General features: G+C 34.7%; 1 protein-coding gene across 9 annotated transcripts in view; it reads right to left on the bottom strand.

Moving 5' to 3' along the window:
- Positions 1-1572: 1572 nt before the first annotated feature.
- QSER1 (glutamine and serine rich 1) overlaps positions 1573-16639 on the bottom strand; it is a 59032-nt gene continuing 43965 nt past the window's right edge. For 8 of the 9 annotated variants that reach the window (XM_059709744.1, XM_059709750.1, XM_059709747.1 and 5 more), the window contains 5 exons: positions 15098-15235; positions 10663-10760; positions 6024-6176; positions 4909-5004; positions 1573-3650 (listed from right to left, as the gene is read on the bottom strand). In XM_059709744.1, coding sequence (XP_059565727.1) covers positions 3510-3650; positions 4909-5004; positions 6024-6176; positions 10663-10760; positions 15098-15235 — 626 coding nt within the window. In that variant the 3' untranslated portion in view covers positions 1573-3509. The remainder of the gene's footprint in view (positions 3651-4908; positions 5005-6023; positions 6177-10662; positions 10761-15097; positions 15236-16639) is intronic. The other variant, XM_059709749.1, reaches the window with a different exon arrangement.

Here is a 16639-nt window from a genome sequence, read left to right on the forward strand (position 1 = left end):
TAGTAACAAACAAATGTACAAAATTATCTTTCACATTTCCATACATTGTATTATGGACCACTTAAAACTCTGGATTGCAAATGCAGGTTTCTTTGTATCCTTAACTTCAATTATTGCCACTTATAAATAAAGGTGATTTACAAAAACATGCATTTGAGAACACAGATGCTAAAAGTTGCACATGGAAGTTAATGTACAACCAGTAGAGTACATTGTTCATTTGTGCAGTTTATGTGTCGAATGCAACTGACGCAGAAGCAGTTATCTTGGGATTTTTCACTCTAGTTAAATAACATTTTTGGGCAACAGATGAAAGTACAGTTTAAAACAAAAACTGTATTCTACAAATACAATAAAATTCACTTGTACAGCTGAAGAAACTTTTGGTACCCAAAGCTGATTCACTAACCCTGCTGCTACATTGGTTTTATGGGTATATTGCCAAAGTCATAGGTTGGAAAATAGCTGAAAATAAGTATGTATAGTAAAAGGAAAATGAGACTGAAAAACGTGAGGAAAGCTTTGAAAATAGTAGTAATGTATGAGTCATCTATAATTTTCATTTTTAAATTTCAGAAACTTGGAAGATAATCTGAACATTTTCTAAGCCGTTTAAAATTTTAAGATTTTTCCATCATACTGTTTTCTAGGCCACTTCCCCAACCACTAATCTGCACTATAAACAAACACCAACATATGACTTTTTATATTAAATTGTTTCCAGATATCTGTAGGTAAAAAAAATCTAATCTTCCTTAAACATGTTTTTCTAGGTTGTGGCAACATGTGCTTTACCCCTCTTTAACTCAATCTATAACCTAAAGTTATTTCTATATTATAAATTTTAAATTCCCTGGCAAGTAATGTGAATGTTACCCAGCTAGATATTTATTCAGCTTCTTAAAGGACTTATATATGGTTGTCATAATTGTCCCACTTTCCCTTAAAGCCCAAGTTTGATGTAATCTCATGTAATATGGATTACATGAGAAAAAAATGGTACAAAACAATGGATCTCTTCCAGGCAGTATTATAGACTTAGCTTCTGATGTTATTGAAAACACTTGTTTTATTACAATGAATACAACTGCAAACAGTTTGAGGACAACTGCAGTTGAAAAGAAAATGGGTGGTTTTCTATAGGAAACATCTGTTTTCCATGGACCTTGTGAAGAAAATGTGGCTAGTGATTTCAAACATGTACTTCAAGTTACCTAAATGCAACACAACTTCTAAAAAAATATAAATCATCAGTGATTCAGGCAAGAAAGCTGGGGGAGTAAAGATGTATACTTAAACACTACATTAGGAGATGTAGTTACCTACTCTGTACTTTGAAATGAAAGAAACCAATTCTGTCCAGAGTCAGTACCAGAAAGAGATATAGCTGCTTCCTACTCTTCTACATAACAAAATTAATTTTATGATGCTTTCACTTGCTGATAGTTTCTTATTTGAACTATCAAAATGAATCTAGGTTATTTTTGTTTTCAAAATAAGCTGCCTAAACAGGTGTTGTTTTTATAAAACTTTCAGAAATGAAACATTTAACCTTAGAGAGAAACTTTGATATTGAGTATCTTGTCTAATGGCAGGTACAAAGATTGTTGAATTAAGGATTATTGCTTTTAAAAAGATAACCATCAGAAATAAATATGTAAGGTTAACTCAATACTCATTTTTCACTCAATGCTACGTTTTATTCCCAAATCAAGTCACATGTTACCTTCAATTCTTTGCCAGTTTACTTAGGTTTTTAATTATAAGAAGTTAGCCTGTTAACTCAAAATGAAGACAATAGCATTAGCTACATAAGCACATCTTATTTGGGCATTGAGCAGTAACACTGCTTTCTTGATAGGACTTAAGGCACTAAATGGTAGTAAAATAAACAAAAGTATGATGATTAACAAGTTATTTAGAATCCTAAAAAAGGAGATTTAGAAGGACACTATTAAATCTTTTTCTCAAACAAATAAGGCATCCAGTTGGCAAACACAAAAAACACAAGGTCATGTTGAACCTAATACATTCACTGTCTCTCAGCTAAAGTACTTGACAAATTGACAAATTAACTAGCTATGATAGCATGTATAAAGGTTGGAAAGGCACCAAGGAGAGCTCTACCACTTCCAGTTCTGAGAGTCAGGTAGGCTGTGTTTAACACTGCATGCATGTAATCTAATTATAAATTTTATTCTTTAAAATGTATAAAGTGGTTAGATTTTCGTTTCAACAAATCAGTTAATCCAATGCTTGTTTAGTAAGAAATTTATTTTCATGAATCAGAAAATTACAGCAGTGTCTAACACAACCCCATTATAAAGCTAAACTAATTCTAGTACTGAATGCATATTCTGGATAACACTGAAGCAAATCTGTATAAACAAAAAAGGTTACCTCAAGATAGAATTCACAATTGAAATTCAACATATAACTAAATAAGATTTACTGAAAACAAAAAGTGTAGTACAGGTACATCAAACAGTTATAATCACAACATTTTCCTTGTGAAAAATACAACTATTAGTGAAATAAAATGTACAATTGAAATTTTTTTCCAAAGGAAAAAAAAACAGTATAAAGGAAAATACTTTTCTTCGAGATAAGGAAGATAGTATGTCATTGTTGTTGTTTTTTATCACAATATAATTTGACACAAAAAGCAGTCATAGAATTGCACCAATTCCACATCCAGTTTCCTGAACATGTTAAGAGTAAAAGGAGTTTGTAAAGCAGAATGCAGTTTCTGAATTTTATATTTTAAATTGATGATATTCTCATACAGAATGTCATAGCACACCAGATCTGTTTACACATGTACAATACTTTCTGTTTTGTGGCCAGACATGAATACAAACATATGATTTCTGCCACCTTTCTATCATTCTGGTGTTTAGTCAGAGTCAGGAAAAAATAATCAAGCTACTTAAGTGTTACCTAACAATAAAGAAAAATATTTAGTGCATGCTTCATCATTTGTCAAAAAACATTTCTGAAAATAAAACTCAGTTACCAAATGGTTTACAAAATAGAAAAATCATTCATTAGGATAAAAATGTGGTGGGACGTAGGTCCATTTTCGAAGGACTGACTTCCTTGGCAGCACCACTGTCCTTCAGCAGAGGTCAGGATGCAAGCAAGTTCTATGGCCAGAGCAGGTGTGCCTGCAGGAGATCACTACTTGACATTTGATTATCCAAGGCTCTAGACCAGCGGTTCTCAACCTGTGGGTCACGACCCTTTGGGGGTCGAATGACCCTTTCACAGGGGTCTCCTAAGACCATCGGAAAAGACATATAAAATTACATATTGTTTTTGTGATGAATCACTAGGCTTTCATTATCTTCAATTTGTAACAATGAAATTGGGGGTCACCACAACATGAGAAACTGTATTAAAAGGTCGCGGCATTAGGAAGGTTGAGAACCACTGTTCTAGACCAACTTTGATCACTCCCTCCACCATTTCATTAGTGCTACAAAACAGATGAAAATTTTCTGGAAATGTTAGAAGCATTTCTGCTGTACATGATTTAGAAGTTCTCCAAATTTTTCAAATAGGTCTTCTACCCATTTTACATTTTTCATACAAAGCTGAACAATTTCTTCTTGTCCTAAATCTTCATTTTTCTTCTGCACAGAAGAGATCTAAAATAAAGAGAATTGCCACATTAGCTTATACATACCACTTTATAAGCTCTTTATAAAGACTATTTCTATATCCTGAAAAGAGGATTTATTAATTCACCTATAAGTACTGATCTTTTTTTTAAAACCCATCCACGGAGAATAATTATTTCATATACATCTGAATGAAGTCTAATCCTATCATTTTTGGCTCCATGGGAGAAAGGAAGAAGGCCAGGAAAAGTGGTTCAAACTTTTAAAATTCCTTTCAGTTGTATTAAAAGCAGAATGACAAAATTTGAGGTCAATATTTCCTTTAAGATAATGTAAAAATAGTGAACATATTTTGCATGACCACCTTTACTTTCTCCTTTGCTAAACAGAGGTTAGATTTAGAACATCTTTCGAATCAGACCATTATGAAATACATTACATGTAACTGTGAGTAAACTTAACCCTTTTTTTTTTTTTAATATATTTTATTGATTTTTTACAGAGAGGAAGGGAGAGGGATAGAGAGTTAGAAACATCGATGAGAGAGAAACATCGATCAGCTGCCTCCTGCACACTCCCTACTGGGGATGTGCCCGCAACCAAGGTACATGCCCTTGGCCGGAATCGAACCTGGAACCCTTGAGTCCGCAGGCCGAGGCTCTATCCACTGAGCCAAACCGGTTAGGGCAACTTAACCCTTTTTAATTAAAAACAAAACAAAACACCTGATAGTACTGTCTACATTTAAACCCTGAGCGAGTTAATCCTTATATCCCATCCACAAAGTGGTACTATTGTCATATATAATTTCTAAGCAACTTAAATTATGATACTTAAAAGCTACAATTAAATGTTAACTATCATTTCTTCATGCCAAGAGCGAAACCCCATTTCTCTATAATTGAAAAGGATAGGAACATTCTAGTGATAAGGAAAACAGTGAGATATATGTGACTGAAGTATATTAAAACTGGATCATTATACATTGAGAAGAAAATATAATAAAGTACCATTTATTATGGCAATGTAAACCAAGCACCTACAACCTAAAACATTACCACTTATAGCTCCTTTGAGAGGCGGTGAGCCTCAGATTAATCTGAGCACAACACAACAGAGAGGCTGGGAGCAATAGTCATTACTTATAGGAGACTATAGAGACATATATTTTTAAGCAATTCTCTTTGACACATTAAAAATACTATAGTTACAGTCTATACTATAGTTATAGTTAAGGCATGGAAAAACATACATTTTGTTTTTAAATAAATGAAAAAATAATTACCTCGTCTTTACATATCAGATAAACATGATATTTATAATGATGGAGTGAATGATACAAAGAATATAGCTGTATTTTCTCTGGATCAACAGCAAACTCCTGTAACAAGAAAACAGTTTAGAGATATATTTATTTCATGGAGCACCTGAGCTAAGAACACTTTTATAAAAATGCTAGGCTAAAAGTTTCAAAGGAAATATTAAAAGTGACTTGTATGGCTAGATATTAGCGCGTATTAATAAGCTGCTATTAATAAGAGGCTTATTCAAAATAATTTAAATTGTATTTTTAAACCTTCACTTTTTTTCCTGAACATAAATATACACTATTTCAAAATATTTAACCATTATAGAAAAGTTTAAACAGTGAAGATATAAGATGATTTATAAAGTAAAAGAATCCTATAATTTCTTGGTTCAGAGATCAACAAGATTAACAAAATGTTATATATTTCCCATGTTTTCCTCCATGTATAACATATATTTCTATAACTTCTTTTTTAGCCTAACTAAAACATGGGTATCTATCTATTACATACTCCATCCCCAATATAAATTAAATGAGGGCAGGAAATTTTGACCCTTTTTCACTGTTGTATTCTTAGTACTTAAAACTGTATTTGGCATACTACAAGCACTAAAAAAAAACCCAAAAACTTTATTGAAAGAATGAATGAATCTATCACTTCTTTTTCTGAATAGGCATTAATTTAGACCATGCTTGAAAATGAATCAATTTCAATTGTAACAATTTTGCAGATATGTGGTCAACACTGAATCTTATTAAATGTGTGCACACTCATTTATCTGTATGCATTTGTATCCAATGACAAAAAAAAACTATAAAATATACATTCAAGCATGGTATATTTCCTTGCTTACTAGGGTATTTAAAAATTTTTTGAGCACTTACTATATGCCAGATACTGTGCTAGGTAATGGAGAGAAACAAAGAATAAGACGGAATCCCTGCTTTTTAGGCCAGAGCGGCTCATTCCTACCTGAAAATAATTCAAATTTAACAACAATATAGTAAAATATTTGCCTGCCTCAATGTTTTAATTAGAATTATATTAACAACTGGAAGAGGTATAATAACATCAATCAATATATACTTACTTGTGCAGATTTAATGGTTGTTTTAGAAGTCCTTAGAGTTTTCTTATTATAAGCTTTGCCATTCATTTTGATTTTAGAAACAGCAGATCCCCCACTTTTTGCTTTAGAGTCTCGAGTAATTATTGTTAGTTCAGGAAAACTTTCCAAAGCATTCTTTAAAATAAAGCAAAAATAATTGACATCAGAAGAAAACTAATTTACACTCCTTATAGCTACTGAAATTTACTTTAAAAAATATATAAATGTTTACATACATGTACATATACACACAAACATATATATATGGGAAACACTGATTGGGTGTGGCATATCTGATATGCAAATACACACATACGTGGGAGTGTTAAACATGGCCAAATTCTTTGCAGCTCCCCTCCCCATCAAGATGTGAATCTTAACTATATTTATGGTGATCATTTTGCAGTATAGACAAATATTGAATCCTTGCTATACACCTGAAACTAATATAATGTTGTATGCAAGTATACCTCAAATAAAAAAAATGTAGATTCTATTTCCCCATCCCCTGAATCTGGGTCAACTTTATGACATGCTGTAAGCAACCCCACATGACACTGTGGGAACCCCTGAATGAGGCAGAAAGTTCTTTGCAATAATGCCTTTCTGGTTTCAATGTAGGGGAAAGAGGGACATATACAAATGCTTTTAATTTATGATGGGGTTATATTCTGATAAACCCATGCTAAGTTGAAAATACTGTAAGTTGAAAATGCATTTACCACTACACTACAGAGCATTGTTGTTTAACCTTGTGATCACGAGGCTAAGTGGGATTTGTGGGTCCCTGCTGCTGCCCAGCATTATAAGAGAGTATCATACCACATATTGTAGCCCAAGAAAAGGTCAAAATTCAAAACTCGAAGTATAGCTTCTACTGAATTCATATATCTTTTACACCATCTTAAAGTAAAAAAATTAAGTCAAACCATTGTAAATCTACTTAAGTTTCTTCAAAGCTCTACCAATTGAACCACTGTTAACACTCTAAAACTTGGTCAAGTCCTGGATCAGGGCAAGAAACAAGTGTTGTAATGTTCCTCTGGCTTCACCACTTCTCTTGCTTCTTTTGACTATAGGAAACGCAGTTGTGAAATAAGAGTGTAAAACAGTTTGATGAGTTTTGTGACCACAATGATACAATAGTTATCACTGATAATTTAGTGGCCATATGGCAGAACCAATTCTAGTCCATTCTTTAAAAGTCACTGGCGTATTTATGCCCTTACCTACTTGGCAAATCATCCTGACATGAAAAGCTACAAACAATAATTGGAGCCTGGCCACAGTGGGCACAGTGGTTGAGCATCGACTTATGAATCAGGAGGCCACGGTTCGATTCCCAGTTATGGCAAATGCCCGGGGTGCAGGTTCGATCCCCAGTGTGGGGTGTGCAGGAGGCAACTGATCAATGATTCTTTCTCATCATTGATGTTTCTAGTTCTCTCTCCCTCTCCCTTCCTCTCTGAAATCAATAAAAATATATTTAAAAAAAATAATTGAATATTTGTAGCTAAATTTAACTAGTTTGAATAGTTTTTAAAAATTGAGCTACTAGCATCATTTAATATTTTGATACTAAAAGGGTTCAAGAGTTCACATTATCTTTATTTTCCCCCATTATATTATACAAACTAGGGGCCCAGTGCACAAATTTGTGCATGGGTGATCAGGGCCAGCTGGCCAGGGGGAGGTACTGCGGGAGGTTGGCCAGCTGCGGGAGTGCACTAACCATCAGGGAGCAACTCCTGTGTTGAGCGCCTGCCTCCTGGTGGTCCGTGTGAGTCATAGCTACTGGTCTTTCAGCTGTTCCGCCTTAACGGTCGCTTAGGCTTTTATATATATTGATTGTACTTCTCATTTGATAAACTGAACTGTTTTATAAACAGTCACAACCTTCAAGGCCACTCTTTTCAAACCCCGTGTGAGTTCCCAAACACCTGGTATTCCCAACAATGCATTTTTAAACAGAGACCCTAATGTTTTTATATATAAGTGTAGGAGGGAACTAAGTTTCATTTAATAGACACAATAGAATTTTTACTATTTCCTACCAGAGTGAGCTATCACTAATTTCTAGCTTCATTTTCTTAGATTATTTGTGCTATTATATACTTTGGTGTTTTCCTTATAAAACATGCCCAGGCTTGAATTACTCTTTATAAGAAATGGAATTTAAAGACCAAAAAATAAAAATAAATGGATTTTACATTTGGGAACAATGAACACTAGGTCAGTATGCAGACGAAAGGAGAAAACTTAAGTGCTCTTTCTAATAAGCACAAGATGCTAAAGATGACTAGAAGTAAATAGGATTCCGAGGAAATAGATCATTAACTTCAAAAAGCTTTAGGATTCCTAAAATTACCAGGATCATCATGGGAAGTGGGGTTATTTCTAAAGAATAGAAAATAGTTTATAATCTCTTTGTAATATTTTATATCAAATCATTCTAAATTTTAGTACTGTTTGTGTATGTAGCTTAGAAATGGCTATAAATGAAAATTATCAAAATTAACTAATTTAAAAAAATTTTTTTCTGTGAAAATAAGAATATCAAAACTAATTTTTCACTTGCTTATCATAAACTATTACATAAGCTTTAAATATCTACTGAATCTATTAAATTTCAAGTGGTAGCTTTATTTTAATGCAAGTTATTAGAGAACTGGTTTGATATTTAAAACATGGTTAGCCAAAACTGGTCACTATTAAGATTTAATAAATCTTTAGAAAACACACAGCTAAGAATATTCTCTTGTCTCTAGAAACATGGTATTTCCCAAAGGATATTTCATTTGAAGAACAGTTAAGTGGAAAATACTTGACTAGGAGTCAGTAGACCAAATTCTTAGTAATGAGCTTCTTACCAACTTTGGACATTTTTTCCCTACAAGTACGTATCAGTGAAGAATATAGGACTACTGGAAGAGTTTGGTGTCAATTAATTTTGAACTCAGTGTTCAGAGCCTTAATTTTCACCTAGCTAAAATAAAATCAATTTTCACTTTTATGTGGAGTTCAGATAAAACAGTGATGTGAAAAAGCTATACAAATTACCCAAAGAAATTGAAAATTTAAGCCCACACAAAAACCTGCACATGGATGTATATAGTAGCTTTATTGATAATTGCCAGGATTAGGAAGCAACCAAGATATCACTCAGGAGGTGAACAAATTGGTACATTGAGACAATGGAATATTATTCAGTGCTAAAAAGAAATGAACTATTAAGTTATGAAAAGACATGACAGTACCTTAAATGCATATTACTAAGTGAAAGAAGCCTATCTTAAAAGGCTATACACTATATGGTTTCAACAATATGACATTCTGGAAAAGGTAAAAAGAGACAGTAAAAATATCAGTGGTTGCCAAATGTTGGGGGGCGGGGAAGATGACTTGACAGAGCAGTGAAACTACTCTACATGATACTGTAATAGTGGATACACGTCCAAACCCATAAAATGTGCAACACCATAATGTCAACTATGGACTTTGGGTTATAATGATATGTCAGTGTAGGTTCATCAATAATAAGAAATGTATCATTCTGGTAGATGTTGATAACTGGGGAGGTTGTTCGTGTGTATGTGGCATATGGAAACTCAATTTTGCCGTGAAACTGCTATAAAAAATAAACTGTTAATAAAAAGAAAAGCTATACAAATATGCAAAAAAAATTATCTGAAGATAGACTCAAACACTTTTAGATGTTATATGTTATACTCTGAATAAGAGCTGGAGAGTTTTTGACAGCTAGGTAGCTTCTGTGATAAATTTTCTGAGTTTAGATTAACTTATATATTTTTATATAAGTTAAAATATTTCTGATAACACTAAAAACAACTTATAGTGGCAAGATATATTAACAGATATAATTATATATATCTCCTACCATTATATGAGGATTAATTTTCCTCAGATATTGGCTAAATAAGGCAAGTAAAGAGAATTTTGATGACCATGCAAAGAAAATGCCAATTCTAACTATAGGTGAAATGTGAAAAATCTGAAAAGTTTAAAAGTAAAAAAGATTGGTATACAGTGGTAGTTTATAGGAAATATTTTTGAAACATTTGTGAGTTATTTTATAGAAGGAATACTAGATAAATATATAAGCCTTAAAACTTATTTTAAGCAAAGAAAAGTAAACAATTAACATTAAGAATATGTTTAATAGGAATATAATGAACAACATAAACTGATGAACAAAAATAGATCCAGAAATATAGAAGCATCAAACAGACTGTCAAACCTCAGAGGGAAGGTAGGGGAGGGTGGCAGGGGGTAAAAGATCAACCAAAGGACTTGTATGCATGCATGTAAGCATAACCAATAGACACACACAATAGGGGGTGAGGGCCTGTACTGGGGGGTGGGAGCAGGCTAGGAGTGGCCAATGGGGGCAAAAAGGAGACATATGTAATACTTTCAACAATAAAGAATTTTTTTAAAAAAAATAATGAAGACAAGCTAAAGACTCAATGAATAAAAATCAAATTTTTATTGGGTAAGGAAATTTTATAAAATGGAAAATGACTGTCATAAATTTCCTTCCTATTGTATTTAAGACTACGATTCCCACTGAGTTTGCTAATAAATCATCTGAAGAAAATACCTTGAATGATTGATCCAAATGAAGATTCAAAAGAAGTCTCTTTCGGTTATCATTCAGCATGCTATCTATTTTTTTCATATGTGGCAAAAGTAGCTCATCTAAAACAAGATAAAAATTTATTATAACAGGATAAACTATCAACTCAAAAACTCTAAAGTTTTTCACATCATTAATATATCAAGACATTAATTTAATTGGCTTATATAAAGTAATGCTTTTGAAAATTAGGACATGAAGCTTTCTGAACAAAAGCTAACTTGAAAAATAGGTTTACAATAGTCAAGTGAGAAAAAAGCATGATCCTAGTATGAAAGGATTAAAAGTCCTAGGTTTTACCCTTCTCCGCCACCAGAATTGATAGCAGTGATTTGAAAAGTAGGCAAGCTGATTTCTCCAGACCTCATTTACCATCTGAACAATAATAGTATTATAATTATTGGAAATTTATTTAACACTAGAGCCCCTGCACCGGTGGGGTCCCTCAGCTTGGCCTGTGGGATAGGGCCGAAACCGGCTCTCTGACATCCCTCAAGGGGTCCCGGATTCAAGAGGGCACAGGCCAGGCCGATGGACCCACCGGGTGCACGATTGTGGCTGGGGAGGGACGCGGGAGGTTGGCCAGCTGGGGAGGGATGGTGGGAAGGCTCCAGGGCATGTCCGGCCCATCTTGCTCAGTCCCAATCTGCTGGACCCCAGGAGCAAGCTAACCTACTGATTGGAGAATCTGCCCCCTGGTGGTCAGTGCGTGTCATAGTGAGCGGTTGAGCGACCTTAGCATATCATTCGCATATTACCCTTGATTTGTTCAATGGCCAACTCACCAGCCACTTAGCATATTAGGCTTTTATTATATAGGATTATAAAATTTTCTAAAATACTGAGTATGATATTCTTAATTCACTGTAGTTTGGGGCAAAGAAAAAGTAGGGAAAGGCCCTGTCTTGGTTGCTTGGAGTGTCATCCCGTATACCAGAGGGTTGTGGGTTCAACCCCCAGTTAGAGCATGTGCAAGAGGCAACCCATCGATGTTTCTCTTTCTCTCTCTCTACCTTCACCACTCTCTCAATCAATAAAAAAAAGCATGTCCTCAGGTGAGGATTAAAATAGTTAGTTAACTTAAAAAAAAGTAGGGGAAGAAAAATGATCGAAATCCAGTTTTAAAAACACAAGAGTCAGCATAGTTATTTTAAAAAAGGAGAGAGTAAAAGTATAACAAGGATTCCAACCCAAAACTTTCTGCTTCCTTCTTCACCCCTCTGAAATGTTAAGGACTTTTAAGAAAAGCACCTTCAGAATATAAGTTTAATTACTTTTGGTGTTGTATTAAATATTTTAGGTTATTAGGTGATTTCTTTTTCTTTCTTTGTTCTTTGCTTTCTCTTTCTCAATAATCCTCATCTGAAGACGTGTTTTTTTTGTTTTTTTTATATATTTTATTGATTTTTTTACAGAGAGGAAGGGAGAGGGATAGAGAGTTAGAAACATTGATCAGCTGCCTCCTGCACACCCCCTACTGGGGATGTGCCCGCAACCAAGATACATGCCCTTGATTGGAATCGAACCTGGGACCCCTCAGTCCGCAGGCTGATGCTCTATCCCAGGGGTGGGCAAACTTTTTGACTCGAGGGCCACAATGGGTTCTTAAACTGGACTGGAGGGCTGGAACAAAAGCATGGATGGAGTGTTTGTGTGAACTAATATAAATTCAAAGTAAACATCATTACATAAAAGGGTACGGTCTTTTTTTTTTTTTTTTAGTTTTATTAATTTCAAACGGGCCGGATCCGGCAAGCCGGCCGTAGTTTGCCCACGGCTGCTCTATCCGCTGAGCCAAACTGGTTAGGGCCGAAGACATGTTTTTATTAATTTTTTTAGAGAGAGGAAGGGAGAGTGAGAAACCTCAATGTGAGAGAGAAACATCAATCAGTTGCCTCCTTTACGGCCCCAACTGGGGATTGAACCTGCAACCTTTAGGTGTACAGGATAATGCTCTAGCCAACTAAGCCACTGGGACAGAGCTAGATGATGATGTTTTGTAACATGAATAATCTTTAATGACCTTTCTGAAAATGTATATATAATCCTCCGGATCTAGTTTCTAATTTCAGAGATGAATAAAACCACTCTTTATATATTTAAAAGTACAAACACAAGCACAGTGACCAGTGAAAGAACACGTCCCGGAATTGAAGATAAAGTCCTTAGTGAGGAACACTTTTTAAGGTCACACAATAACACACCTGATAGTTTTCTTTTATCTTTCCAGTAGTGATTAATTCTATTCAAATACTATGAGAATTACATTAAACAAAAACAACTTTTACATACTTATGAATTTTTAAATATAACCATTAAAATCTTTCCCCCTCATATTATATGGAGGAAAATAAGAAGATAAGGAATAGTAAAAAATCATTTAAAATACAACTGTTGAGAAATGACCACTGCTAAGAGATGTGTATTTTATGTTGCAAGAAGCTTTGAGTGGAAAACATTTAATGGCAAAAATACCAACCCAGAAATTAAGTATTGTTTTTGTTGTTGTTAATTCTCACTCAAGGATACTTTTCCATTGATTTTTACTTTTTTTTCTTAAATATATTTTATTGATTTTTTACAGTGAAGAAGGGAGAGGAATAGAGAGTTAGAAACATCGATGACAGAGAAACATGGATCAGCTGCCTCCTGCACATCTCCTACTGGGGATGTGCCCGCAACCAAGGTACATGCCCTTGACCGGAATCGAACCTGGGACTCTTCAGTCCGCAGGCCGACGCTCCATCCACTGAGCCAAACTGGCTAGGGCTCCATTTATTTTTAGAAAGTAGAAGTGGGGGAGCAAAGAGAGAGAAACATCTATGTGAGAGAGAGACATTGATTGGTTGCCTCCCTCGGGGATTGAGCCTGCAACCAAGGTACGTGACCTTGACCGCAATGGAACCCAGGACCCTTCAGTCCATGGGCTGACAGTTTATCCACTGAGCCAAACCAGCTAGAGCAACTATTGGGTTTTGATCATGGTTCATCTACCACTAACTTGTTAACTTAGGAAATACATTTAATCTTTTTGAACCTTAGTCTACCAAATAAATATTTTTGACTAGACAATTTCTAACTCTAAAATGATGTACAGATTATATCAGATGGCCAAAAAAGCATGGACCAGAAATTAGAAGACCTTTGATCTTAATCCTTTGCTACTTGCAAGCTGTGGGCCCTTAAGCAAGTCACTTAACCTCTGATCCTCACTGTCTTTATCCACCAAAATGGATGTCCAAGTTCTTCTGGGATTGAAATGGAATAGCCCGGCAAAATATGTGGAAATAATAAAACAATATGTATTATTAGGCATTACTGTTGAAATATCTGATTATCTTTTGATCTTATACCCGTTCAATTCATTTTGATATAAGGGTAATGAAAATTAGCTCATAAATCCTTTCATTCCTTCTTAAAAAAAAAAAGTATTGATTTCAGAGAGAGGAAGGGAGAAGGAGAGAGAGATAGAAACATGAACGATGAGAGAGAATCATTACTGACTGCCTCTGCACACCCCACACTGGGGATCGAGCCCACAACCTGGGCACGTGCCCCGACTGGGAATCAGACCACGACCTCCTGGTTCAGGGGGTGATGCTCAGCCCGAGCCACACCAGCAGGGCTCATTCCGTCTTAGCTGCCCTGGTACAGACTAAAGTAGCTGAAGGCTAAGTATTAGTGAGCAACATCAGTGATGTGAATTATAAGTTTATTTCATATGTCAATTTTATCCCTATTTTATTATAATAAAAAATTACTAAAGTATAAAGAAATATTAATGAATGTAACCCAATGCATATAGTTTTACTACTAATAGATTAGAAAATAATTACTGTGATGTATCTTTTACTGGACACAAATATACAGTTTTAATTTTTATATCATTATCTGATTCATCTTTCCAATTACTGTATCTGGATCTTTCATGATATACATGAAATATTATGAGGATGATAAAGATTCCGCAGTTGAAAGAAACTATTGGTTAGTTACATAATTTTACCATGAATAGAAATCAATAAAAGTGCATCCAATATAAAGTTGTTCAAATATTCAGAAAACTCATGAAAAGATATTACCATTTTACAGAATAGATATATATCATGGATTTGGTTTTTTTAATTAATTAATTGTTATTATTTTAAAATTTATATAAATTGTTGAAAGTATTACAGATGTCCTCCCCCTCTTTCTTATTGACCTCCTCCCACCCTGCACTGCCCCTCCCAGGCCTACACCACACTACTGTGTCCATGGGCTATGCATATCATTGATTTGTTAATGGACAAAGTATAGGTATATGTTATAAAAACCATACATTAAACACATAACTAAAACACAAGAAAAAATAGATCCATAAAGTACTACCAAAAAAGTACTACTTAGCAGACTGTACCATTGCTCTTCTCTAAGGCTTGCATTGTGTCAGGGTCCAAAGCAATGCTAACAAGCAATTCCATGTAACTCTTAAAGGTTTCCTTCATTGCTCTTGTGTTCAAAAAACGAGTGACAAAGGGAGCTGGAGGATCAAATTCTGGGAGGGAGAAAAGATGAAATATTAAATATTCTTTCCTGACAACTTTAAAAAGCAGGTTTCTCTATAACAAGACTGTATAAGCAGATGAAAGGATGTAGATAAAATTTCTCAAATTAAAATGGTTCTCCCACTCTGCCCTTTAAAAACACCCAGGTGAGAGAATTAGAAAGCTTGTTTATACCTGCGAAACAACCGCCGCCCCCCCCGCCCCCTGCTAGATTTATTAAAACATGATCTTTTGACAAGGGATGGAAGTTGCAATGAAGCTTAATTATACTTTATAAAAGGTTCCTAGGTGACTCTGAAGCCCAACACCAGTCCAGCCTCATCAGAACCTATTTCTCCTCCCTGGGCCCTATCACAGATAGGAGAAGTACATATAAAATGCTTCTGCTATGAAGTGTGATGGTTATCTCCAGGAAGATCATCCATATAACTGTTTGAGTCATAAAGTAAACTAGACATCTTTTCCCTATGGGACACCATTATTAAAAAAAATAATATTGTATTGATTTTTAGAGAGAGGGGAAGGGGAGAGAAACATCAATGTGAAAGTGCAACACTGATCGGCTGCCTCCTGCATGCCTCCTACTGGGGACAGAGCCCATAATCCTGACATATGCTCTGATCAGGAGTAGAACCAGCAACCTCCTGATGCATGGGATAACACCCAACCAACTGAGCCACAGCAGCCAAAGCTGGGACACCATTTTTATCTAAAAGAATGACTGACAGACACACCATGCCTATTCAGACTTAAGTATGCAGCAGACATTTTCTTAAAAATCAATGCAGTGGCCTTAGCTGGTTTGGCTCAGTAGACAGAGCATCAGCCTATGGACTCGATTCTGGTCAAGGGCACGTTACCTTGGTTGCAGGCTCCCGGTCCTGGTGGGACAGGAAGCAACCAATTGATGTGTCTCTCTCACGTCAGTCTTTCTCTCTGTCTCTCCCTCTCCCTTCCACTCTCTAAAAATCAGTGGGAAAACATCCTAGAGTGAGGATTAAAAAAAAATTTAATGAAGTGAATCTATCACTTCAAGGAAAACAACTAATGGTATTTGTTGCCAATAATAAAAATTGAGGTTTCAAGTGAAAATTAGAATTCTGGAAAAATTATATCTACCACTGTCCCAATACTTAAAGACTTCATCAATGAGAACAGAGGTGGTATTAATAAATGTTATTTTTGATACTATAAAAATATGACATAAATGTAAGAGGTAAAATCATAAAACTTTTAAGAAAATATAGGAATAAATATTTATGACTTGGGACTTGGTAATGGATTCTAAATATAACACTGAAAGCAGAAGCAATTAAAGAAAAATTTGGTTTCATTAGAATTTCAAACTTTTGTGCATTAAAGGACATTATTTAAAAAGTGAAATGTTGCCCTAG

Source organism: Myotis daubentonii, chromosome 9 (assembly GCF_963259705.1).
Source record: "Myotis daubentonii chromosome 9, mMyoDau2.1, whole genome shotgun sequence".
NCBI lineage: Eukaryota > Metazoa > Chordata > Mammalia > Chiroptera > Vespertilionidae > Myotis > Myotis daubentonii.